General features: G+C 43.7%; 1 protein-coding gene across 1 annotated transcript in view; it reads right to left on the bottom strand.

The window, feature by feature from the left end:
• The window catches only part of ITPR2 (inositol 1,4,5-trisphosphate receptor type 2), a 268,298-nt gene extending 242,176 nt beyond the window's left edge, over nucleotides 1–26,122 (bottom strand). Inside the window, exon 1 of the mRNA XM_050915600.1 lies at nucleotides 26,031–26,122. Within this exon, the coding sequence (XP_050771557.1) occupies nucleotides 26,031–26,122 (92 nt within the window). The remainder of the gene's footprint in view (nucleotides 1–26,030) is intronic.
• Between the last annotated feature and the right edge of the window lie 1,132 nt (nucleotides 26,123–27,254).

Below are 27,254 nucleotides of genomic sequence, written 5' to 3'. Positions count from 1 at the left end.
AACAAATTTTAATTGCTACAAACACAAAGTTTAACACAGGTTGAAAGAAGCTATTAAATGAATACCCCTACTCTGGGAAAACAAACTTCTATGCATCTAAAATATTCCAAACTTCTCAAAGTGTCTTAAACAGCAGATAAATTTCACCATAAACCATTCTCAGTGTAAAACAACAATGTGGGTGCATTTTATCTCAGCTACACAGATCAGGAACACTCAGCCTGCTGAAAAATGCTTGCACAGGTCACTTTGAATTGTATTATCAAATTGCATGGAGACAGAAGGGCAGAAAGCAAGATAGCAAGCATATACTGGGAAACGAAACAACAGCATGCAAGTAGGCAGCTCCACATTTGCACTAACAATTGCACTAATAATCAGCCCTGAAGTTTTTTTTCCTTATCTGATAGTGCATTCATATATTCTTGTAACCGTACCTGCAGGCTTGCATGTCGGAGGGGAAAAAGAAAAAAAAGCAGAAGTTTTGCCTGTTCAATTAAGTAATCCAGCTATAAATCCTCAATGTCACTTTGTTATTCTTTTGTATTGTATTATATCCAGTCATGCTTTTAGCTTGTAAAAGCTTCAGAAATCTATTCAGTAGAATTTGTTTATCCTTTTTTATAGTTAGATTTACATTTAAAGCATTGTGCAAATTAAAATAAATTATAAGAATAGAGTTAAAATAAATTATTACAATAGAATAAAGTGTTATCTGGAGATTACAGTGGAGGGGAGAAAACACGATTCTTAGATTTTAGTCTCAGTTTTGCGATTTTCTTGGCCTCCATAATAGGTAAGTCATTTATGCACAAGGAAAATGGTACTGAGCTTAGTTTGGGCATACTAATTTTTGCCAAGTAAATAAACAATCGGACAGTATTTCAAGATCCTCACGTCAATACAACATACATTAAATCACTTTTCAGTGGTGCCAAGCACACCTATTTTCTGCTGTCAAAAGGGGATTTGGGAACTGGCAATGGGAGGAGGTGTGCCAGCCCGCCCCACCCAGCTCATTCCCCAGTCACACAAAGTCCTGCTACACTTCTCCGAAATGCTGGTGCTCTGCTCCCAGGCTTGTTTTGGCTTCTGTCTCAGTACCTTTGAAAAACAAATTACATTCCCATAAAACCAAGGAAATGTCTGATTTCTTCCTTTCTTTCTTTTTTTTTTTTTTTTGAAAATATGAAAAGTAAAACTCTATCATACAAGGATGTTGTGATAGCCTAAAGGCATTCGATAGAAGAAAATCTTGCACAGGAAAACTTACTCTTTTGGATGAAATTTGTATTAAGACATTCTTTTAAAGCTAAGAAATGGAAAGGATAAAATGAGTATTAGGAAAGCTTTCTGAAAGCAGTAGTGGCTTGCAGAACATAGACCAACTAACAATATGCATCACCTGGGAGACTGGACAATTTTTCCATTACTAACATTTTCTTTTTTGGGTGAAACCTTGGCTCTCTTTGAACTTACTGGCAAAATTTCCACTGATATCTCTGAGGCCAGGATTTCGCCCCAATAATCCTACCTTCCGAAAAGTGCACTGGGAGGTGAAGTGTTGTTTAAACAAGCAGCAGTGTCAGCACCGAGTGCACAGCTGTATTGGAGACTCTTCAAAAGGAGGGAGCCCACCACCGCCACCACCAGCAAGCTCACCACTGCTAAACCAAGCTCGCCTGGAGATGGGGTGGCAAATGGCATTCTGGTGGCCTCAGTTCAGCTATGTAAGCGTATTTGTCTAGATGAAATCCATCATCTGAGATCCTTTTTCAGTCAAGATTGAGAAACAGGCACCTCCAGAGGGCAATAACAACCTACCCTAGTGCAGATGTGTAAAATAGGAGGATGAAACATCCTCTGGACACAGCCTTCCTCTCTCCCTTGTCTACTGGCTACTTGCATAACTTTGAGATGACTACGCTTTGGCAAAATATGTTAAGTGAGACTCCCAGCCATCTCAGGACAGAGGTACTAGCGTTCTGCAAGGCCTTCCTCCTAGTTCAATCTGAACGCCTGGCGATTTTTCTTGTGCCTGGCTGAGAAGCAGGTGAGACACCCAGGTGGACCTGGTTGAGATATTCCTCCTGCCCCCATCCACCTTCCTTCTGTGCACCCCTCAGCAAAACAAGACTGATAACACTGCACTCTTGGAGGTGCACACTCACTGCCACGTTTCCAACAACCAGAGAAAAACGTTATGTTAATGTGCCTACACACAGGGTACAAAGAATACGCAACTCTTGAAGCCTGCAAAGTCTTTTGTTTAAAAGATAGCCAGCGTGACCCACAGTATATATTCAAGGGTGAGGATTTTTATGCTGATGCAGTTTTTCTCAAAAGATTCCAACCACTGAGGTGTGGTGGAACAAAAGAGAAAAACCTTCCTTCAGTTTCAATTAAGCTTGCTCAACTATTGCTCACGAGGACAGTTGTGAAGGACCGTTTAATTGTACACAACATGAAGAAGGTAAAGAAAGCTGTGTTAACTATTACGATTTTGTTAAAAGTGAAAATTTGATCATTTCAAGACAAAACTGTAAAAAGTGGGACGTTGTAGAAGTGAACATATGTATTAAAATATTGTAGTTCTTTGAGCATATTATCATACATTAAAATCAAAAAATGTCATCACCTGCTTATCAGCTGTTCAACAGTCTATTTGAAGTATTATCCCACATACATTATTCCACTTAGGCTTTATATTCATGTTTTTCAGGGCAGAGGCCACATACCACAAACGTCCATGATAATCTCCAAATATTCCCTTTATTTATTTTAGGAGCATCTGAGGCATCCTTCATCAAAGTTTTTAAGTACAATCTAACTTCTGCAGCTCTTCTACTTAATCCTTACTCCAACTAGCTACATATTGAATGCAAATACTGTAACAAGTCTAGGATTTGGCCCAACACAAACACGATGCTTACTTAGAAGTAAATCAGAAAATCAAGATTAAACACGTAACTTGAACTCTGCTTGCTTACACCTTACAACTACCCATAACAGGTCTGCCACTCAGCTCTCCCAATGTAAAAAAGCATGGGTGAAGTAGAATTACCAAGTATATTGACATAACATACATTAGAAACACTGACACTGTGACCACTGTTGACTAAAAATGGGATTTTCAGGACCTATGCAAGCCTGCATCTTTACGTGAATTTTAGGCATGTAGTTCACTAATCAGTCCCTATCAGACTGAGTAGCTTAATTTTCTATGGTACATTGTGACTTCAGAAAAAAGGTCCTATTAATAGCATCACTGGTCTCAAAATCAAGTAGACATTCAGAACTCATTGCAGGGATACCTATTCAGCCAGAGGCAGCAAAGCAAAGCCAGCAGAAGAGAGAAAATCATCACAATCAAAAGTAATTCTGCATTCAGCTTGCACCAGAAGAATTTGTGCTTTTTGCTCAGCTTTGTCTATAGCTACATTGCACATATTTGTGAAAGTCCACTTGAAAGGACTGTTTTGAAGAACTGCGTGCTAATGAAAGGAATCGGAAAGGCTGAATTTGCCACTGTTAACACCATTTAATGAAAACAAAGAGAAAGGTTTACCCAGAAAAATACCATTGAGAAATGCCAATATCTGTCCAGTGATCAAAAAGTGACTTCATCACTGAAAACGGTAACAAAGGCATTCACACCTACACATCAAAACGGCAACACTTATTGTATAAAGGAAGCATAAGCAAAAGGAGAGAATTAGGAAACTTACATTTGGCTGAAATAGCAGAATGTAAAAATATTATTGTTTAAGTAGACAAACCAGCCTCAAATGCTACTGTAAGGTCTCTAACAAACCTTAACAATTTTTGGGACAATAACGTATACATAGACAAACACATACATGCACAAATTATCAATCCTGCAAACACAACTTAGAATCTAGATCCTGGAAATCAAACCAAGTTCCTTCTCCATTTTGTAACATAAACAGTAATAATCCAGCAGACCATTTGATGTCACACTATGTAAAAATGTGCGTGGAAAACATTTCAGTGACAGTGTTTATGTCACACAGCAATGGCAAATCTTATGTGCCTTTTTGCTAAAGTTAAAAAAAAAAATCCCCTTTTTAAGATAATACAGATACCAAAATACTCTATATTACAAACTTTGTTATATGTCAGGATACCAAATGAAGAAAGGACTCACTTCATTTCAGAGGCCTTCAAATGGTGACAAGTCCTGAGCTAGTGTGAACATGTGTAACTCCACTGAAGTTAGTCAAACAGCACTTTTCTACAGCAACTAGGCATCTGACCCAGTGCTTTTTACGTTCTTTCTTTAGTGTACCTTCCTTTAGCTGTCCCACAGCCTGTCTTCAAGGCCAACCAGCACTACTGTGCCACCACAACCATGCAACACAACTTGGGCCCCCATTAGCCGCAGCCCCCTTCCACGTGGCGTGCTATGTCCTGGCACCAGGGACAAACCCAGGCTTTACACCGGGAACATGAACCTTCCCCAACAACGTTCTTGCCAAGGCAGCACTCTGGAAGTACAGCGCTGCCTGGTTTTGCTTTCAGATAAAAGGAGGCAGCTCTCAGTTTAACAGTGCAACCACCATCAAGCTTCTACCCAACACGTAATTCAGCTCCCAAAATCCTGCTGCTGGTTTCAGCGTTTACTTCTGCCTCCGGGGACAATGACTTGGTTTGCAGGAATTCACTGAATGAGGTCTGCTCACCCTTTGATATGTGTCCAGCTCTCACTGATGGTAATGAGAATTATGCACAGTTATTAAAGGATGAGAGCACTTCACATCAACACGTGTTCCAATTCTCTCAACAAAAGATTTTATTTTTTTTATTTTCATTTTGCAATGATAAACGTTTACAAATTTTTGCAACTGGGCCAGGTATTTTTGCATATTCTCTTTGCTTTTCTGTTTCTTCTGCAGCAAGTTAAAAAATACCTTCCAAACAAAAACCTGAAGCTGACAAATTACAGTGACTCTATTTACTTGTTTTTAAACTGAGCAGAGCCAGTTTCCTACTGGGAGAGATCATTCTGGGAGCTGTTCCAGATTCTCTCAGAGCTGCTTTCCCAGTCGCTGGGAGCAGCTCTGGGAGCCTTTTGCCACACCTACACCCAACCTGTACATGCTCGCTTAAGAGAGTTACATGTACCAGCGCTAAGCAGCAACCTGAAGAGGAAATGCTTGGGAACGCTCCTTCCACGGGGGAAGGAGGTGGGAAGCAGGAGAGTCAAGAAACAGCAGCCATAAGCAAGACGGCAAAACAGTAGCTTCTGTGCAGGTCTACGGGCATGAAGGTAAAGGTGGAAATAGAGCCAACGCATTGCTGTGCCACTTGTGTGAATCTTTCATAACTAGCATTTTAAAATGGGAAAATGCCATAATAAGCACATTCAAACCCCTAAAACTGCTTCAGACCTTTCTCAAATTGACCACCATGCAGGTTGGCGTCCCCTCTGGTTTTAACGCAGCGAGGCTATACTCACAAGAGCATATTTAACATGCCCAAGAACACTCCCAGGGTCTGAGGCCAAGCGGCTTGGAAAACCCCACGTCTACCTCAGCAGACCTCGGCGTTCAAGCCGGAGTGGTTGCGCGCTCCAGGAGGAGCTTCCAGGAACCCTCCAGCCCTGTCCCTGCATAGGGTCTGGGGACAGCATTAGTGCCAAAATCACACCAGGAAACACTCTTAGCAGTTTGCCGGTACAGACTATTGCATCGCAGCACCCCAGAGCACACGTGAGCACGTGTTTGTTTATTAATACAGGCGTAGCAGAAAATTTTTTTAAAATGGTCTCATCCTTGACCTAGCGCTTCCACCTGCGCTCTCAGTACTGACAGTGTGCTGAGCTGGGACAGGATGGGATTTGTGTCACGACATAAATATCAGAGCAACGACTCTGCTGAACACCAAAGAGCGCTGGCTCTCAGGCTGTGCTGTCAGTTGTTCAAATGTTGTATCACCTACTAAGGTGTGTCTTCACAACAAGCTCTGTTACAAATAAATGAGTTTGGCCTTTTACGTTAAGGCCCTCCAGTTCTGCAGCATTCTTTTCAGCTAAAGGAAATGCTTCCAGGTCTCCTCGTACAGTTTATCCTGACACCGTAAGAGAGGAAGAAAGCGATTATTCGCAGGCGTTTTATTTGGGGAACTGGACTCCTTTATCACTTACATACACTTACTGGGAATTAACTGGCAGAGGAACAAAGAAACCACATCTTCTAGAAAACCCTGCACTTCAGTGATACGGTAAGTGGAAGAATGGCATCCACTTCATTTTTCCTTTTAAGTGCATTACCGCTGTACACACACTTATTAACGCTCATGTTACAATCCCATAAAATCCATGGGTTTTAAAGATGCAGACTATGTTTTACCTGGGAAAAAGAAGCATGGTTCCTCCTTCTTGATCAGTGAGTGGAAAGCACTGTTATTCTCAAACACGATCCAGGCACACACAACGCACCTTCTCCCTCCTATGCCAAAGTATATATCTCATAAAGCAAAGGCAAACCAGCTTGAGAGTTACAACTAACTAGTATTGCAAAAGTTTTTCAAGTCAAAGCAATCAACTCTAGAAGAACTGCAACGGTATCACACATTTTATTCCAAATCTTGTGATTTTTGGTATCTTTTCTATTGGTCTACTTCCTGATGCTGTATTAATACATATTAAAAAAACCTCTACTTTCATTGAAAAGGAAAAGAGCATGTGTTCCTTGCTGTCACCACTGCCCAGAGAAATGTGAAAAATGGCCTCCAGATCTGAAAGCTCAAAAACCAGAAGACCAAGAGAACGAATCCATGCATGAGTACTTTTTTTAAATCTCATCATTTTTCAAACCCCTCTCTTTTGTTTGGGGGGGATCTGACTCATAATTTTCAGAAACAAACAGGAAGCACCGCAGGCATCTCCAAGTATTTCCTCTCTCCACCCTCCCACCCATCCCCCTTGTCTTTTACTTAACTTCTGGACACTTCATTATTCCTTTTGCTAAATCAGCAATAAAACGGTGCTGCTCCACGCCAGCTCCAGTGTACTAAGGTACGCAAGACCTTCTTTTGCCCAAATCAAAGGGAAAGGTGCCCTTCCTCCCCTCGACAGGACAAAGCGAGGCTTTCACACAGCTGGGAAAGCGAAGCCCCTCCACCATGCTTCACTTCACTGCAGCCACCGCAGCCTACAGCATCACGTTGGCAGCCCCTTCCCGGCAGCGAGCAAGGGCTCCCCGGCCACTCGGCCTGAGGAAGCCCGGGCCCCGGGGGCTGGCAGGGGCAGAAGCCGGCTGTCGGGAGGCCGAGCGCTGGACGTGACCCTCCCCAGCGCCTCCCCACAGGGGAGTCCTGCCGAGTGGGACATTGAGCAGAGAAACAGGATGAAGAAGTATTAGAAGGTAATGTGCCGGGAAAGCTTTTTTACCTCACTCGGTTTATTACAGTGCTTCCTTTCATTGTATACATGGGAAAAAAATCATTTCCCCTTCTCCATTCACCACCAGGACCTGTCACAATGCTGGGCAAGCAGCTGCTTAGCGCTGGCCGGCAGGAGGCATTGACCAGGGAGGACCTCAGGGTCAGCTCCTCTGCACCCAGAGAAGAACCCTGACCAACGTGCAAGGAACTGCCGGGGTTTTTTTAGCTTGCCCTGCTACAGCAAGCAGTTTTTGATGAACATGGGTGCCCAATACATGCTCCCAACCGACAGGTGGGTGAGGAAGGGGCAAAGTCCAACATGTGAGAAAGGCAGGAAGGCGGTGGGATGGCACACTGACAGAGCTCCAAGGCCTCAGGGAGATGAGGCACGAGGGGGCAGGAGTCCTGCACCTGCTGGGGGGGGGGGGGGGGGGGAACGAACCATATGAGTGGTGACAGGAGAAAAGAAAGGACCTGGTTTGAAGAAGACCGTGCAGCTACCACAAGGAACTGCAGCAAGGTGAGAACGTGGTGGGTGATGCCGTAAGTAGTCATCATTACTTACTCCTACATGACCAACTCTCGACCAGTGTGGTGGGGACCATGAAGGCATGTAATAGAAAGCTACTTGTTTCCCTTTTCAGAGATGTCAGCTCTCCCAGGCTACTCTTTTTTATTTTCTTAATGGAAAAAAATAAATAAGTGGGATACATTTTAGCGGCCCTTCCCAGGAGGAACGCATTCCACCTTTCAGGGTACTTTGCGTACTCCATCTCTTTGTGTCACTGTATGGTCTTAAATGCAATTACAGGCAAGCCTGAGATCCTGAGGTTTATATCCATGTCACCCTGGTTCCCATAGTGACTTTGACTATAGCAGCAAGGCTGCTCTCCTACTGGACAGTATCCCTGCAAGGGGAACCTGGACACAAAAAAAGCATACCAAAGTTCACATCTAGTTTCTAGTTAAACAAACTAATTGGTGTACACAACCCCCATTTAAAAAGTCCTGCTAAAGTCAATCTAATATTGTGCAATTATACTCAGCACAGTATTCTAACCTTTTCCTTATCGCTCCACAACCCTCTTGGACACATTATCACAAGAAGTTAACCCGCTGCCTGGCAGATTAAGATTAAAAACCCGCTCACTGCCTTAGCTACGATTCCCTATTCATTTGTGCATAGTAAATAATACTACTTAGCTATAAGCTGATCTGAAAAGATAGTACAGCACCCCACCCAAAAATCAGCTCCATTATTATCACCTTTCCAGATTTTATTACATAATCAAAAAGCCAGTTGACTATCTCTGTGGTGCAGCTTTGTGTATGGTTACACAGTTCTTTCTCCAAGTCAAACAGCACCACATTGTCTGGGATAATCTCATCCACTCACATAAACAATTAGTCTGCTATATTTTGATTAACACTTCCGTTTAAGAGGACATTGAGATGCTTCAGCCTGAGCGGCAAAAGGTCTGGCCTCCTGCTAAAACAGACATGCTCTTCTCAAGCTTCTTCTCTGATTGGAAATCATAGCTGCCAGCCTTGCCCCAAGTACCTCTCTGAAGCAGAACCCTCTATTATTTTCTGATTTGACACATGGAAATAAAACAGCATGCGTCTAGGTGATGCCTGACACTGTTTTGAGTTACAAGACTCATACATCACAACATTCAGTAAAAGGACTAAATTGACCCAAATGCAGGAAAGGGCAAAAGTAAACATTGAGCTAGTTCATTCATTTCATGTTACAACCTTTCAGAGCCTGATTGTCTCTAAGCAACAGTCAACTCTGTTAGCACACATCACCTACTAAATTGTTTAAGTATATGAACTCATATTGCTTAGAGAGAGCTAAGAAGCACTCATATAAACTGTTTTGATGGTGAACAGTGATGTGCAGCCACTGATAAAAAATAGCTTGCAGAGTAAATGTAGCTCCACAGCCTCAGTGGTTTGAAAAACTATTCACCAAGTCAAAAGGCACGATAATCTCTGATACCGCAGTTTACTCACATATAAATTCTTCCATCAGTATAGTGCCCTAAATAAGACATTGGAAGTTAACTGCTCTCCTGTGATCCATTAAGATATAAACAGATATTGGTTAAACCTAAGTGGATAATCTTTCTTAGAAAAATGCAAAGTGGAGACAAGGATTTATTCCACTGCATGTACGTGCTGCTTGCTACTCTGGCAACTTAAAAGGAGTACAAATTGTTCCTGCACCTTGCAATGTGTAGTTCATCTGGTTGGTCTGTAGCTTTGTGTTAGCAATTATGTGAACTGGAAGTGAGCTTGAGCCTTTGTTGTTTCTTTTTTCTAATCTTCAATCTGAAGAGGTTTTAGAATATATTTTTGTTTATTTTTACCTTTCAAGTTTAATTTTTTTTTCTAGGAAATGAGCACCGAAAATAACTATTTGTTTGTATACAAAGCTCTGTGTTTATACAGAAGAAAAGTTTGTATCTAACTTGTCATCCTGAAATTAGAAAAAAGTATCACAGCACTTATACTCACCAAAGTTGTGTGTAAGTTCCTGCCAACTAACTTTGTACAGATCTTGTCACAGCTGTGGAGCAGACTTTCAACCGGCATTTGGATCAGATTCTCTGCTGACTTACTGTGGCAACGCAGTGCCCAGAAAACACCTGACTGGCAAGTGCTCTATTCACCACCTGCAAGGGATGGCACAAATATCCTACTTCCCCTCCTCTCAACACATGGTAGCAAAGGTGGCAGAAGTAAAATAAGACTTCCCAGCACCCCCCAGCAATCCCCTCTGGTCAAGACCCATTTTAAAGCAGTTGCTTCTGCATTAGGGCTAATACGAATCAGAAATCGAGACACAGAGAAATTCATCTGGCCACTCAGGTGCCAGTTTAAGGTGGGAACACCAGCCTCCAAAAAGAAAGTCCATCATCTCCAGAACACAAAGAGCCGCTAGCCAGCTGGGGCAGTGTTGAAGTCCTGTCCATTGCCTCTCCTTGGAGAGTTCAGCCTTTACAGAAAGGATCTCAAGTCATTTACATCTATACCATTATAAAGAACCTGTCAGCTTCTTCCAGGCAATCCTCAGTCCCTTCACATGCACTGTCTATCCCAAAAGATGCTACCTGCAGTCTAGGGACTGGGTAGTGGTGGAGTCATCAACCTCTTGAGATAAATTCCTAATCTGGGCAAAGACCAGAGCATCTCCTCCTTCCTGCAAACTAACGGGAAACCAAAGCTCGTTGGCATCTCAAGACTCAGACTCGCTTAATTTTTCAAACTACCCTAGAAGCAGAAACTGTGCATAACATTGACTCTTTAGTGATAACAGATAATCACTTGTTATCTACTGTTTGGGTTGTATGGACCCCTTACTGCTCAAATTTTCCCTTCAACATCCTCCCACCAACCACACAAACTGCAAGTTCTGTGGCAGAAGCACTGTCAGTAGTGCAAAAGATACCCTGAAGCATGCCATTGCCAGCAAAAACTGCTCTTTCAGGATGCCAGAGCTCAGTAACAGGGACAAAATGGGCTTCCAGTTCCTCCACAACTGACACAGTAGATTAAATGCTGGAAACAGGGAACCACAGTGAACCACCTCAGGCTGCATAGCCCAGAGACCAGGACCAAACACGACACGGAAAGAGCTACCAGCTTACTTCACTGAATGCATAGGAAAACCGTCCTCCCTCTTCTCCTCTTCAACTAGACTAAATAACCTACCTCATTTCACTCAGAAGAATTCAGTCCCATTTTATATGGAGAAGAACCAAGAACTTCTGGAAGATATTTAAGGTCCAGCTTCCAAAACAGATCCATTTCTTCTGGCTGCAAAAGTCGGGGAGAAAAAACTGCACCTGTTTTTAACAGAAATGAGTGCCTTCACCAATCCTTAGAAAACAAGCACTCAGATCTGATCCCTTAAACTACCATCACACAAAAACATCCTCTTCTTGAGAAAAAACAGCCAGAACATAGAAATTCCAAAACTCCTTCAACAGGTAACATCATCCACCAACCAAGATACCCACAGCCAAGGTGGAGAGACCACTCTGACGGTATGTGAAGATACCTGAAGACATTTCATCACTCAGGCAAGTCTGGGAACACAGTATCTTCGGTATCCTCAGAAGACTGGAGTGATTGAAAGAAGAGCTGACAAGATATTTTCAGTCCTTTAGGGCTAAAGGGATAAAATGTCTCTAGTTCTTCTATGACCTCTGCTAAACCAAGATAAAAGATGAAAAGCAGCTACTGAAAAAACACTTTCTTTCACCCCAGCTTGCTGGAAATCTTCATTCTTTGATCTGGACAGAACTTGGTCTCTTTAGTCCATGCACTTGTCACTACAAGCTAGACTATTATAACACATGTATCTCAACTACATACAAAAAGGAGGCACAAAGTGCAATTGAGACTGAATTCTCCTTAATTCATTATGTCTCACTCACATCCAGTCAATCCCCAGACTCCATACGCTTTCCTGTAAAAATGTGTCCAAGAGATGTTCATGTTACCAAACAGGCTTGAACGAGCTTTTCCAGTCTAGTGTTTGATCTTCTGCACAGTCCACATCATCCCAAAATTTCTTTATAATAAAGAGATTTGCTTTATATTTAAACAAAGCAACTTCTGGAGTATAATTCATATTCTCATCCACTCCTTTTTTAAGTCCCTCAAAGACAATGGGATATAGTGCCCTAATTTCCTTGAGTCTATAAAATAAGGCAGTTGAAGGTGTGAGTCCATAATGATCCTTTCTACCACACCCATCAGACGGTGGGCACACTGAGATGGTGCATCTTTTATGGAAGCCTACAGTCTCAAAGACTTAGTGAAATACTTTGAATTTAAAATTTTCCTTTGATCCATAGATATAGAGTCAAGAGCAAGCCATCTACAAAAATCATTCAGCAAAGTTTCTTCTATTTCCAGTGCCCTTTGGTGCCTGAATTCACAAGTGCCAGGCAATTTTGTGAAATAAGTCATGACTATGTCAATGGACAGTCATAACTATCAATTCTCTGGCAGAAAAAAAATAAGCAACACACTCCATTGATGGCCCCACAAGATACTGTTACACTGGGGTTCTCTACCTTATCTATCTTGCAAACATCACATTTCCTGCACCATTTTCCACATCCTGCTTACACTTCACCAAATCATACTTTTTTCAAATCAGCTATGACTCTTGCAGCCCCCCCAATTTCAGCAGTTTCAAAGCCGCAATACGATTGCTGAACGAATATAACCTTCTATGTACTACCCCATTTCTAAACTCCAAGCTTGCCTGACACGACCAGAAAACCTTGATCTTGCCACTCTGAGGGGATGCTACACTTCAAGATGATTGCAAGAGCCAATTATGTCCCCAAATGCTCTCCTGGGAAAGCTTTTGGCTGCTCTGAAGTCCATTCCAGGAACTACACATTCTTCAAGTGGATGATTCAGGAGGTTTTGCATCCTATTCAGGAGGCTTTGCAAGTTATGGGAAGGAAAGAAAAAGTGATCTCTTTTTCAGCAAAGTCATTCCTTGAAATAATCCTTTGATCTTCTGCCTAAGGCAATATTTGCAACTAGCCTCCAGAGTTCATTTGGGTGAGGCATCAAGGTCACCCTGCTGCTCCCAGATCTGTGAACGCCTATGAAAGCACAGCCCTATTAATTCCTACAACCAAATGGTAAGCTGTTCTCAAGATGCTTCAGCATAGTCCTGACCATGTACTTCTTCCTTAGATAAATTACAATGAAAATGTCTGAAATTTTAAGCACCAACCGTTCTCCCCAAGTAGTTCAAAAATTTTATCATACTTTGTCACCTTCTAAACTCCCCTTTGTCTTCTCATACCTATGTTTCCACACCTGAATAACTGATCTGCAGGATCATTTCTAAAGTCAAGTCTCTGCTGAGGATCAAACACAAAGTAATCCAAAGCTTTCCTCATCTATATTCTGTGGCAAAACAGATCAGGACCACAGCAAATATATTTTTGGCCATCCCATTGACCCACCTTGCTGTTTGAGAGTGGGTATATTGCCTGCTCATTTCCCAAACTTGCCCAGACAGTTTTTAATTGCTGCCCATAAAAGGTTTCACTTTCACCTGCAAATCATCATTCAAAGTGTTCACTAGTAAATCTCTTTGCTTTGACTCCTTCTGATGTACCCAGTTCTTTTTTCAGATGGCATTTTTATTATTGCTTTAATTCTATCTGCAAGGCTTACAGTTCTTGTATTAGAAATCATATCAATTCTCTTTGGTGTCTTTTGAGGGTGCGGGTTTTTTTCCGTGATTGCTTCTTGCACCATGGCTCCACAAGAACACCAGTCACAAATTTCCATTTTGGAAGCTGGATCCATCTGATGACACCAGGTTATTGTTAGTCACAAGCAATGATGCCAGTTCTGGAGACTTAAGGGCTGTTCCCACTCTAAAGAAAAGTTTGAGACGGCGTCAGGTATTTTCTTGATCATTTATTCAGAAAGAATTTATAAATTCTTGTTTTCCTGGACACAGGAGAAATCAAACAGGAGGAGTTTCTTTGATTACAGTTTTCAGAGAGAACAGTGCTCATTTTTATTGTCCTTAGGTCAACATATCAGGTTTTCTCTGGCTATGACTGAGTTTTTGTCCTATGTTCTCTGTACTTCTATTCACTTAGGCCTGTATAGCTTGCCCTGTCGATGCTGAATTTCTTTCTAAGAAGCTTCTTGGGTAACACAGCTCAGCTTTTACTCAGGCTTTACCAAGTGTATGTGCTTTGGGTGGTGACCTCTATTGCTTCAGCTATCTGGTTGCAGAAAGAAGGAAGGATTTTATCTTGCACCTCCATTACAAATGAAGAACAGTAATTATACTTACCAGTGTCAATGAGGTTCCACCCAACGTATGAGCATGACAACAATGCCAGCAAGCATGAAACTCTTTTCAGCATGCTTTTTTTCTTGTAATGATAAATCTCATTCTGCATCTTTAGATATATACTTAAAAAAAAACATGTTTGACACATGGAAACTTTAATAAACTAACTAGTTTTGTCACAACTGGCTTACTCCCAGGCTTACCATGAGATAAACCAATATAAAACAATTTATGCAACTTAGCATTTAACATCTTACCAGATCAACATTTATAAAAAGAGCACTGGCCCAGAACTTGGAGTCTTTGATTACATTCCACAACTTGCGAACGACCTTGTGCAAGTCGCTCCTCTGCTTGTGTCCCATCCCTTATTACAATATTTCCCTTTAAACATACTTTAGTTCCATGGTTGAAAACTCAAACCAGCACTGTCCCACTTTGAGCGCTACTCAAGTAAAATGATTCTATTAAGAGCAGCCTAATTGCACTAGACAGTTTAACCTGCCATAGAAAGGAAATGGACCAGATGAAATGGTCCCGCGGACTGGAGTTTGACTCCACCAGTCTAATGCACAGTATTGCTTCAAATGAGGTGTTATAACAGAACTTTACATGTAATGGTTTTACTATATCCTAGATGTTACGGGGGGGGGGGGGAATACAGTAATTGGTCCTTACATTCAGTGGCGGAAAAACCTGTTCAACTACAAAAGTTAATACAGACAAGACTTATTGCCTGCCAGATCCTGACCTTGTTTTGTTTTTGCAAGAGAAGCCATTGCTAACACAAACTGAGCATACCTCTAACCCAAATCCTGCAGCTGCCCAGGGTCCATAGCAGTGCCCTCTCTGAAGAGCCAGATGCCTGCCTCTGAATGGTTTCATGATCAAATCCTAATCTATCTTTTAGTACTCCTGAAGATCTAGCCAGGGAAGCAGAAATCTTAACTTGGATCCTTATGACATATTTGCAGTTTAAGTCTACAAATTTGCAGGTATAGGACCTACATCTCAGACCACCTATACAGGAAATATTGTCATGAAACTTTGCCACTATTTTGTTAGTTACTTTTTCTGAGTGGCAGACGGCAAGGAGAGGACAGTGCATTTGGCTGAAATTGAGTCTACCTTAGCAAAAGGCAATAACCTAAGTCGGAAATTGTCCAAGATATCAAAGTAAATACTACTAACAGGCAGTTAACCTTTTTCACTTGGCACAGTTTGTTGGTTTTTTTCAAATGAAGGAATATTTTTTTTAAAAACCTTCTAGGTAGCCTTAAAACTTTTATTCTTTGATCAGAAGAATGGAAATTGCTTAGTGATGCATTCGAACATTTTTCACCACTCATAACTGTAAAAAGATCTGCTCTTAGTGTTTTCAAAACTGATATCCAGTCTTTCCCAATACATTACTTTTCTTTCCTCTCTTTATTTATTGTTTCTGAACAATACAAAAATATTAGCCAGACTGAAAAGGTGACTGAGAGTATTTTAGTAAAGCACACTACTGTTTCAATCATCTGGAACAACTGGGGAGCCCGTCAGAAATCTAAGCCCAGCTAACTTTAAAATGAGATCAACAAGGTCATGCAAAAAGCACTGTTTCCAGTCTCAAGTACTCACATACCATTAGTTAGCCCCACCACCTGCAAAGCATGTGCTCTGACTTTGAGTTAATGGAAGAAAATTACTACTAAACTCAGGGCACTTCTTACACACGTTTCATTTGTGACCATTCCTGTTTTCAAGCTTTTCTCCACATCCACGAGGGAGAAGCTGAGGATATCCAAAATTCATAGAGCTATGGGAGTTGGGACTTTACAAATAATGCCAGGTATTGCAAGATTCAGGACAAAATTATACCGGTCACATTCAACTTAGCTGCCCTCTAAAGCTGCCTAGTTAAATTTTCCACATCGCAGTGCTCAAGATTATACAACTACACAAAATTTCACAGGCATCAGGATGTAGATGCACACTGGAGCCAGGCAGAATTCCCCACACTGAAATGAAACACGTCCTGCAGGGGTGGCTGGGGATGTTTCGGTGGCTTGTTGTGCCTGCTGCTCCTCCAGCTTTCATCCAAAGCACCCTCAGGAGGCAGGCAGGCAGCTGGGTGGCTCAGAGCCTCCTGTGCTTGACCTGCCTCTACCCTGCACACAGGAATACCAGCACAAGTTTACACTGAAAAGAGGAAAAACCCTAAGAACTGGGTTGCTGTCTTTTAACTGTGGGCAGCAGGTATAAAAATTTGGGGCTTACCATGAGTTTAAGCAGTTGTTTTCCTAATCCTGTGACTGCATGCTTTCAGCTGCCCCTGCAACATTGATTAACTTGTGTGTGTCAAGTGCAGGGAAAGAAAAAGCTGTTTGAAATTCAAACAAGTCTCTAAAAGAAAATCAAGATAAGAAGTCCAAGCATTGGATCGTAACAAGTTTCTGTATTTTGAGATTCATATAAAAAGCCTTGTTTCAGGGTTTGTTTGTTGATTTTTTTTTTAAATGACATTGATTTTTATCTGCCAGAGGTCAAAAAACAAAAACTTGATTACTGTTTTAATATCAATTCTTTGTACAGAGAAGAGCTGTAGTAAGCTTAACTTATAGTGTCAAATGATAACAACCACACTTGGATATGCTCTTCTGGCCTTCTTCTGCCAAGTAATTTCATATAAATTTCAACTCCATGCCTTCACTCATGTGGCAGCAACAACCTAAAGGGGCATTTCAAATGAACTATCCAACATTTATTATATAAGATTACCAAAGTACCACAATTCATTATATATAACCTTAGTTGTTCCAAAAGCATTGGGCATCACATGCACTTAGCAAGTCAGCCATACGTTGCAAACGATAGTACGGGACCACATCAGTAAGGACTGTTGGGCTTTTACACAAAGAATTGCATAAGGTACCATAGGCAATCTTAAAACTGCTATTTCTTTCTGAGGAACTGACTTTGTAACTCAGGCATTCTCTTGGAGAAGGCAGTATTATTATGCATTTTCCTAAACAACACCAAAAACCCTGGGAAAAAAATATCAAATATTCAATTGTTTGAGACCATACTAGCCTCAGCACAGACCTCCACCATTTGAAATATCAAAGTAAACAGCGGCAGTGACAAGCTGATTTCTTCCATGTGGAGTAATCTGAAAAGAAATAAGACAGTTTGCCAGTAGCTTTCATAGCTATTTTCTGTCAGCAGGGGACTGCAGATCTCTCAGCAACTGTCCATCATCTTCTGTTCCTCTTCAGTCCTACTTCCCTTCTAACACGTGCTGCCTTTTAGACCACGCACACCAGTTACTGCCCCACCACACACACCTACCTCTTTCCATGCACCCTTGCTCTGCTGATTTCTCTACCGCCTCACCCTACATTCACCAACACACCCCTCTGCACCCATCTCCCCCCCTCCTCTTCATCGTCCAGGGGCCAGCAAGGGAGCACTGAAAGGACAGGGGAGACTGTTTTCCTGTTTTCTTTTCTGTAATCTATAGCAACCCTGTGGTCACTCATCAGCCAGCGGAAGTAACGGCAAGGAAAATCCTGCTCAGGCAACGTGATGTACCTGTGAAGCCCACGAAGGGCTGGGGCAGCTTCAGCGCAGGCAGCATCTCAAGTTGCCAAACTCCAAAACGTTCCTGCTAGCGCGAAAGGACCCCCCAAACTACAGGCACAGAAGGCAAGCTACTGAGCAACAGGAAGAGGGCAAAAAGCACTCATCGACATGGTTTGCAAAATCTGCCCGAAGTTTATAATGACAATTCACTTAGCTTGCTAAGTCAAAAGGTAAACCTGGGCAGAAGAACCAGTGCTGCAGGAGCTCTGGAAGAGGCAGCTCTTCTCAGGTATGCTGCAGGACAGCGCGGCAGCGCTCACACGGACAGCCCCCGGCAGCCCAGCCTGGTCAACACTTTAGGGTCCTCTTTCTTTTATTATTAAGCAATAAATAAGAACTGTTTTAAAATCACGTGCTTTGGACAACGCTTCATTTCTACTCAACAGCGATCAAAAAAATGCAAACAAATGAGCATAAGAGGTAGACAGAGATTCAGGCACAGAAAGACAGTTGGAAAAATGGCACTAGAGCAACAAGACTACTCCTGACACAATCTTTTGGCTACCACAGCCAAAATAGCCCCTCAAAACCTTAAGTGATACCTAATACAAGACATGAATAACAAGTACATTTTAAGCCTGTGTTTTCTCTGTCTTTTGCTTTCCTAGTTTAACTCTGTTTCCAATTTTGCAATCAAAACCATTACCTTGCTAGAATGTAATTTCTTGGTTTAAGTTTGTTTCATATTTGAAGTGAACTGAGGTAGTAAAGACAGAAATTATTTTTACTTCTCCAGAGACAGGGAACACAAAGCAGTTGGACAACTGCAGTTTTCCCGTGCCCCCCAGGAAAGGAAGCTGGAAATCCTGGGAACTGGGATTCACCCACCTCCCACACAGCTGCAGGTCAGGTTGGGGCCTCTTGGTGCCCACTGCCAGCAGACAGGAGAAGCTGCCCCTGCCAGGTAACACGCGCTGCCCTCCGGCAAGAGGCACGTACCAAGACAGCCCATGCGGTCAGAGTGGTCTGAAGGAAATCCTTCCTCAACTCACTGCTGTCAAAACCTGGGCAAATTTCCAAAGGGACAGAGAAGGACAAGCCCTCCATGCTGGAGGAGAAGTGGGTCTGGAGACAGCACTGCAGCTCAGGGAGGCTCTCGACACACAGCTGCAAGATCCTTTTTTTTAAAACAGGGATAACCAATGCATTTTTGCTTATCCTGTTCTCAGAAATGCCATTTTACCTCAAACTTTCCACACAAAAACATTCAGCCCCAGGCATCTACCTTGGATCCAAAATGTCAAGGTTTAGCATCATTATAAACAGCTGAAACCAGGACCTATGTCAGGAAGCATCTACACACCTACATAGCGGCGGAACTACTGATTCAAGTAATTAGATGGAATCAGATTTACAAATAACAAATGAAGGTTTGAAAGAATCAGTCATAAGGGGTTTTATGTCCTTAATATAATTAAAATATGCATCTCTGAATAAGTGACAAAACACAACACAGATAAGGAAAAAAGTAAAATCCTGAACTACCATTCATTTTCCTTTCTCCTTTTTTTCCATAAATACCCCTAATCAAGTATATCAGTCATATGAACTTCACCAGTCTCCCTTCTGTACAAGAAGTAACAGCCCTTTCAAAGCAAGCAGAAACCAGACTTTCAAGTGCATTACATACACGTGCAGAGGACATGGCTTTGTGCTATCGCCCAACAAACAGGCTCACGCTTCAGCCAAGCAGCAGCAGCCTGCACCATTAACAGCGGGAAGGGCAGCGGGTTTCAAACACCTCGCCGTGCAGTGAAACACTCGACTGAGCAAAGGTTCACATGCTTCTTAGATAGAGAATAATGTTAGAATAATTCTTAGAGAGATAATATTCCAAGCTGGGGAAGTCAAAGATTGATCTGACTCTTTCTTCTGTGGCACTTTTAGAATACAGGATAACCTTGATTTCTAGTGAGTCCGCGAACCATGTAAAGACTGTTTAGTTAATCCCCTCATGATGTAAAAGGAAGTTAAATCAGACTTAAAGTCATGCAAGTTTAACAATCTCCTCTCTCTTTCCTGACTAGTCCCCACATTACCCATAGCCCAGCTGATAACTACAGAAGTTGTAATAGCCACAGCACTTGTCTCAATTCAAAATTCGAGTCCTCTCTTATTTCCATTACTATCATACGGCTTACGAGTAAACTCACCTTTACGTTAAATCAATTGGTTCTTTCCCTAACCCCAACTTTCCCTCCACTTCTGTTTGATAATGAGCTCTTTGAACCAAGGATATTACATTTTAGCGTCCAATCTCATAAATCATAATACCATAATTAAGTCTAATCCCATGTTCCTTCACACCCAAGCTGTGCTCTGTGTGTGAGTAAAACTTCTGAAACACACAAACACCCTCCGGGGCTCATTACTTGCTGCATTCCCATAAGGGTGATTTGTGGAAAGCTTTGTCTCATTGTTTATTTAAAGACAGCACTGTTGTTAGAATATTTGAAATGAGCATCAAAATAAGTTCGTTATAAATGGCAAAGCTGGAGGGGTGCCTAATTGCTAATGTGAGTGGATAATTACAGAAGATACAAGCTTTGATACATGTATTGAATTGCAAGGTATGCAAGATTCAGAGTTGTATTTATATGTCTACATCTCTGCTTATGTGGCATTTATTGTAAGATCAATGAAAGTATTTAATAATGCATATAACATAGCTTACGCTTAAGAAAGTTATCACAGAAAAGAAATACACCATATAGCTGAAAAGTGTACATTAGCATAAATTCAAAGTAGCTGCAGAATTCAGACCAGTGCTTTTGCATTAGGAAGACAACCAAGAGAACATACTTCTTAAAATGCTAATCCTACACAGTATTTAAAAAAAAAATTAAGAAACACATAATCAAAACTGTCAAATCTCATTGGTACTGTCAGTCCAGAGGATAAAATACCTAAGTAATAAACATGCAAGTACTTTTGCCCACAGAAAAGCTGAAATTCATCTTCCCTTCCCTCTTCTATATGTATCAGAATTAAATTATGAGTAATTCTAGTTATGCCACTCTCACTTTCTTCAGGCTTTTTATTCTTTCCTGACTAATTACATTTTGTCAGCTGGCACAAGAAAGAAAAATTTGCTATTAAAGGGCATATATTCTATTCCTTAACCATAGCTTACATTTTCAGACAGTAGGAGAGAAGGGTAAAAAAAAAAAAATAAGTGCACTGATGAAAATACTACATTGGTGTGTTGTAAGCATCACCAGTCACTACCTCTTTTCTCTTAGCACCGTTCCTGAGGCCACCAAGATGACACATTTTAGCCTTCGTTGTAGTTGGAATATTTTGATTTATGCTGTTCCATAAGCACTTGCTACTGAATCTTGTCTCTCCACAAAGTATGGCTGACTCAATCTGTGTGTGAAGTTCAACTTCAGTAAGACAACTAATGCACAAAAGCCCAGTGAAGGAGCCTGAATAAAACTGTGATACTCGTTTCAAATAAGAAAGTTCTGGCAAGCACTTCTACAAATTAAGAGTTGTTGTTCAAGAAAAATCAACACTAAACTCAAGAAAACGAGTCCGAATACTCTACAACACACTTTTTGCTGCTAATTAGAAATACATCTCAGCACCCCTCGTCATCCATGGCCATATATTACCTAGCAGGCAGCTCCTGCTGCATGCTCCATTAATTATGTTCCATGAGGTTTCTTGCTGCTATGGCACAGAAGCGCGTTTATGGAGGTGAGACAGGAATGCAGCTACTGATGGTGACGAACGGGCCCATCGTCAAACTTTCCAACAGCTGATGCTGGCCATTGTCGTTACTTACTTTTTTTCCACCTCTCCAATCGAGAATACTTTTTTCCCCTCATTGTACTGATAGGTGATTAACAGCAGCTCTAATTCCCAGCATGGATCATTGCCAACATTTACAGCCAAAATATTGGAGAAGGTGGTCTTGAGGTTCAGACACTGGTCTAGGACAACTTAAGATACCTGGATTCATTGCCTAGCTCTGCCACATACCTCCTGTGGGACATAAAGCCTCCAACTGTGCAGAAGCTAAAATACACTAAAAGCTCAAAAATGGGGGAAAAAAACACTTTATTAGCACAGTTCAATAATCCAGTACCAAATATATCTTGAAATAGCAGAAAGCTACCCATGGATGTAAATTCCTTTTCCCAAACATTTCCTTTTCTGTACTAAATTGCAAGACTACCAGTTTATACATTCAAAAGCATTCTCCTTTTTAAAAAGGATGGGGGAGAGCGAGGGGGGGAAGCTCAGAGAGCCTTGAGATTGGAAAAGCTGGATTACATGTCATCAGCACCTCAGAGCAGCACCCAAACCCAGAATAAGCCCAAAGCCAAGCAGAAAAAAGAGCAGGGGATTGCTTGGGCTCTCAGTACCTCAAGTATCCAAAGACCCGCAGTAGCCCAGGGAGAATCCTGAGCCCTAAAACCCTCTCCTGCACCATTACCCAGAGGTGCCCCTCTCCACTTGGGATCCGCAGCCTGGAACATCCTCCTGGAGACAGGTGGTTATACTTCTTCTTCCAAAAACTGAGCACAACCGCTTTCTTTTAAAAATATGGATACAGGAGGAAGAATTTGGAGCAGCGCTGCCTGACTTCCCTGCCCCTGCCCCCATCCCACGCTACAGCGCTAGCCCCAGATGCGGAAGAGAGGTTCAGTTTCCTCTTCTGACTAAGAGGGATCAAATCTGAAAGCAGAGCCCTCACGCTCACATCCAACAGCTGTTTACAGTAAAGAAACAGCTCAGAGACAAGGACAGGAGCACAGGTTTCTTCCAGCTCAAAGAAGTGCCCCAACCTTTTGGGTCCCATTTACAGAATCTCATTGTTCCAGTGATTCTCAAATGCTTTTTGTAGAGGGAGGTGTGGAAAGGCACTCCTGCCTTCACCTAGCACCACTCAGCACGCTCACCTGGACACAGGGCCAAGAGGCATGGATCCCCTGTCTCCTAAACAAGGAGGTTAGGACCTCCTAAACTGCACAAGAGGAAGATTTCCACACTCAGGTTATAGTACATATTCACCAGACCCTACACTTGATCTGAATAGCTCAGCTGCATCTTTCTCTCGGCTTTAAGTTTCCTGGGGAAACTGAGCACATGAAAATTTCTGCAGTGGCAAGTGAGCAAAAAATATTCTAAAACGCATGAAACAGACTTTGCTTAGAAATCTCCCTCAAAACTAATCTGTTGAGCTAGTTCAACTCTTGAAGGAGTAAGGTCCGCTGACGTGACAGACCTCCCCTGCTTGGAGAGGTGCTGTGCACTTTTTTTATCTTATTTATAGAATGGCCTCGCTCACGCTTTGTTTAAGAAACAATTAGCCTTTGACAGCTTAAAATAAACAGGACTCTCTCCCTGCTGCAGAGTCACTAGAGCTGAGCTGGATTTCAAGTTCTTGCAACCGCATGAGACTATCCGATAGACTCAATAGTGTAAGCGACAAGTTAGTTTGCCCAGCACCTTTCAAAACAGCACCCTGAGCAATACAGGCAAGAGCAATAACACAAGGACCCGCATCAGTCAAATGAAGCGAGCAAGCAATCATTCCCACTCCTACCCCACTTTGTCCTCACCAACAAGAGGCACCTCTGGAAGACAAGGCCACCTCTTTTCAGATATTTGCGAACAGAGGACCTGCAGGAATGCAGGAGATGCAGGAGTTTAGCAAGGGTTGCACACCAAATGTGCCGCTGGGCAAACTTTTTCCCTGAACATACAGTTGTTTTTTCTGCCTCTTGTGTTGCTGCAACCGGTCCAAAGGCAGTAATTGCAATAGCTGGCACAGATAACATGACTTGGCATCACAACTTTAAATTTCAGTCCAAGCTTTGTACCACCAGCAGGGGGGTCAGCATTCCCATTGAGTAGACATGGGAGTTTTCCACTGGTGACTTCACAATTCCTTCAAGGCCTTCAGCTCCTCAACTCCAGCCTCCCGGCTCGGTGGCTGCCTTTACCATGCCAGGGAGCAGGGCACAAAAAAGCTGTATTGAAAAGCTAACAGAGCTACATCAGCATTCTTGAACTCCTGGCCTGCTGCTGAAGGAGAGACGCACACAGGAGTCCTGTCTCATCCCAGGCAGTTTTCTTGAGCTGGGTTAGCTGGCTAAAAGAAAGCCTGGATAGTCTGTTAGTTAGCATGTTGGCTTGAGTTCAATTATTTCTTCTGGTAAAGAGCTCCCATGTGCCTTAGGCAAGCTTTGATCTTGGCCTCCCCTCTATAAAACTGGGGGTAAATGTCCTGCCCTAACTCCACGGGATGAGGGGAGCATCAGCAGTCTGAAGACTGCGACACAGGAATGCCAACACGTATTCAAGTGACACGTAGTTGTACAAGCACCAGTCACAGCAGAAACGTCTCTGACTGTAGACAAGCAGGTGTTCTCAGAAACGAGGAACATTTCTCAACATAATGAAAAGTAAAAATATGGCGAATTTAGCTTCCCCCAGATAACAGAACTCAGCAATGAGACAGAACAAGACCAAACAACTCAACAACAAATTATGCCAACAAAAAAGAAATGCTGGGGTTACAAGAATAAGAAACAATATCCTGTGATTAACAGTTGCAGAAAGCAAACGTTTTCAGACAGGATTTACATTACAAGAGTCAGAGAAACAAAAGGAGATGTGAGACAAAAGAGAGAGTCACAGATAGAGAAGGCGCAAAATTAACAAATAGAGGAACAAACCATGGAAAAACACTTGTCAACAGATGACATGAGTGAACAGCAAGGATAGGAAGTAATAATAAGATAAAAAAAACATAAAGGACCTTGAACACCAGCTCTTTTCCATTAACAGTACCACACCAAGTAACTTAGACATTCATTGTTTGCGTTTTAATACTGCCCTTACTTCACCCTACAGTCCCCCATTGAAGAGATCTCAGGACACAGGGCGCCTAATACAACATACAGGAGTGATATCCAGGCACACGTTAATTAGCAGCAGATCAGCCTTTGCAAGTTTAACTGGTATTCTGAAGGTACCGCTAACATTTAAGCGGCAAACGACCCTGGTATTTAACTAGAGTTTGAGCTGCCTTGTCCACTGGATCACTACAATTCATGCAGTGCAGGAGATGTTTTCATTGACAAAGGTTTAAGGACATGCTTACTTTGGACATGCCACAAAGTCACTGCAACTACTGCAGCTCTCCTATGAACATCAGAGGGAACCACAGCACCCCTGGGACATGTCACTATGAGCAAACTACGTGATGGTTTAAAGAAAGATATCAACGTATTCCTATCGTCATTCACTGTGGTTTTCTGTCCTGGATTCCAAAAAGGTGATTAAAAGTGGTCAAGGTTAATAAAAAACTCAAGCAAGCAGAAGTAGTTCAGTGAAGCAGCCACAGCTAACCTACATCTTTTCACCCCGCAAAGAGAAAAAAGAGCTCATGGAAAAAGCATCCTCATGAAATTAAATATCTGATTATAAATATCTGATCATTAACAACCGCAGATAAGACTTCAGGCAAACACACGCCAAAAGTAAAGGGATGCACGTTTAACGAGCTGATTACGACGATGAGCAAGAAAGCGAAGTTTTTGTCCTTCACGTCTTTGTCGAAAATTCTCAGACGTGCAATAAAATAAAGCCCTCCCCCCCCGCCAAAAAGAAGTTAGCTATAAATAATGACTATATTAACGCATTCGGGTACAGCACAGCGTTACTTCTAGAGAGCGGGTTCTGGCAAACGCCGGGCATTCCGGTTTGGGCTGGCCCGGAGGTGCAACCCCGGCAGGAGCCAAGCGGGGAGCGCGGCCAGCCCCACGCGGGCCGGAGCCGCCGCCGCCGGGCACCGCCGCCGGCCCGGCCCGGCCCGGCCCGCCGGTACCGCCGCCGTCCGGGCCCCGCTGCCCCGGGCCTGTGCGAGAAGTCCTCTCATTCCTCCCTTCTCCCCCCGCTCATCACTTCCTACTTTCCCCTCTCCGCCGCCGAGGTCGCGGCGGCAGCGCGCGCTGCCGGCCGCTTCCTGTGCTGCAGCCGGCGCTGCCCGCGGGTCGCCACCCGGCAGCGGGCACGGCACGGCACGGCACGGCACGGCACGGCACGGCACGGCACGGCACGGCACGGCACGGCACGGCCCCCCCGCACGGCCCCCCCCCCCCCAGGGCCCCTCACTCACCCCAGCGTGCTGATGAACCCGTTGACAGAGCCCTCCGCGTACAGGGACACGATGTCCCCGATGTACAGAAAGCTGGACATTTTCTCAGACATTTTTGCTCATTTTTAGTTGGATTTCGCACTCCTCCCCTTCAAAAAAAAAAAAAAAAGAAATAAAATAAACCAAAATAAAACCGATCCGGGGGGAGGCCGAGGGGGCGGCCGGGCGCTCAGCGCGGCCCCTGCGGCGCTGCGCGGCGGCGGGCGCGGGCTGACATGAGCGCGGCGCCGCTGCCCTCCGCGGACCGCCGCGGCTCGGCTCGGCCCGGCCCGCCGCGCCGCCTCCTGCGCCTCCGCCCCCCGCCGCCGCCCGCCTCCGCCTCCCGGCACCGCCCCGCCCCGCCGCCGCCGCCACCACCCCCCCCGGGCGGAGGGTCGTAAGCCCCGAAACGGGGCCGTGTCTTGGGGTCCGGGTCGGGCCGCCTTTGCTCACTCGCTAGCCGGGAGAGGCGCTCCGGAGACCCCCCCGTAACTCCTCCGTAATCCCCTGCGGTCCGGGGATAACCTGCCGCCCTCGGGCGCGGGGCTGGAGACGGCTCCTTGGGGCTGCAACCCGAGGGAGGCAGCGGGACCGGGGCGCAGAGCGGAAAAGCCGGAGCGGGGGGGGGGGGGGGGGGAATGGCGTCCCTTCCCCGTTGCTGCCTCCCGTGCCAAGAGGTCACACTCGCGCTACGCTTAGTTTAATCACCAGCGCGTGTCACCCACTATTTTACGGCTTACAAACTTTAGGAACCGCAAATCCTTAATTTTTTTTAAATCGGAAGGTAACCGTGCTGCAATCCCGGGCAGGAATTCCCACAGCGCACATTGCCATCGGAAAATTGCCACCAGTTTAACAAAAAAAACCCACCCTCAAACTAGGGAGCGCTCTGGAACACTTTTCTGCCAAGGGAAGAGGGGACACCGCAGCCTCCCGGCGCTCACCAGAGCGGGGGGGCTGCCAGCGCTCCCCCCCCCCCTGCCCCCCGGCACACTGGAAGTGGGCCCCGCAGCCACAGAGGGCCTACCTACGGCCTACTTCGGTGGCCAACGGGGCTCACATGGGGCTGCACAAACCCACGCTGCTTCAGTTCGCTGCCCGAGACGCCACACGGCCATCGGTGGGTGGAATTGTTTAGCTCAAAGGAAAGGCTGTCGCCAGCGTGGGGTTCTTATTCTTAAAAACACCGTGCATTCTTTTAACAAA

The sequence above is a fragment of the Gymnogyps californianus genome, chromosome 1, assembly GCF_018139145.2.
Source record: "Gymnogyps californianus isolate 813 chromosome 1, ASM1813914v2, whole genome shotgun sequence".
Taxonomy (NCBI): domain Eukaryota; kingdom Metazoa; phylum Chordata; class Aves; order Accipitriformes; family Cathartidae; genus Gymnogyps; species Gymnogyps californianus.
Note: the sequence above shows the minus strand (reverse complement) of the source record. Positions and strands in the feature narration are given on the sequence as shown.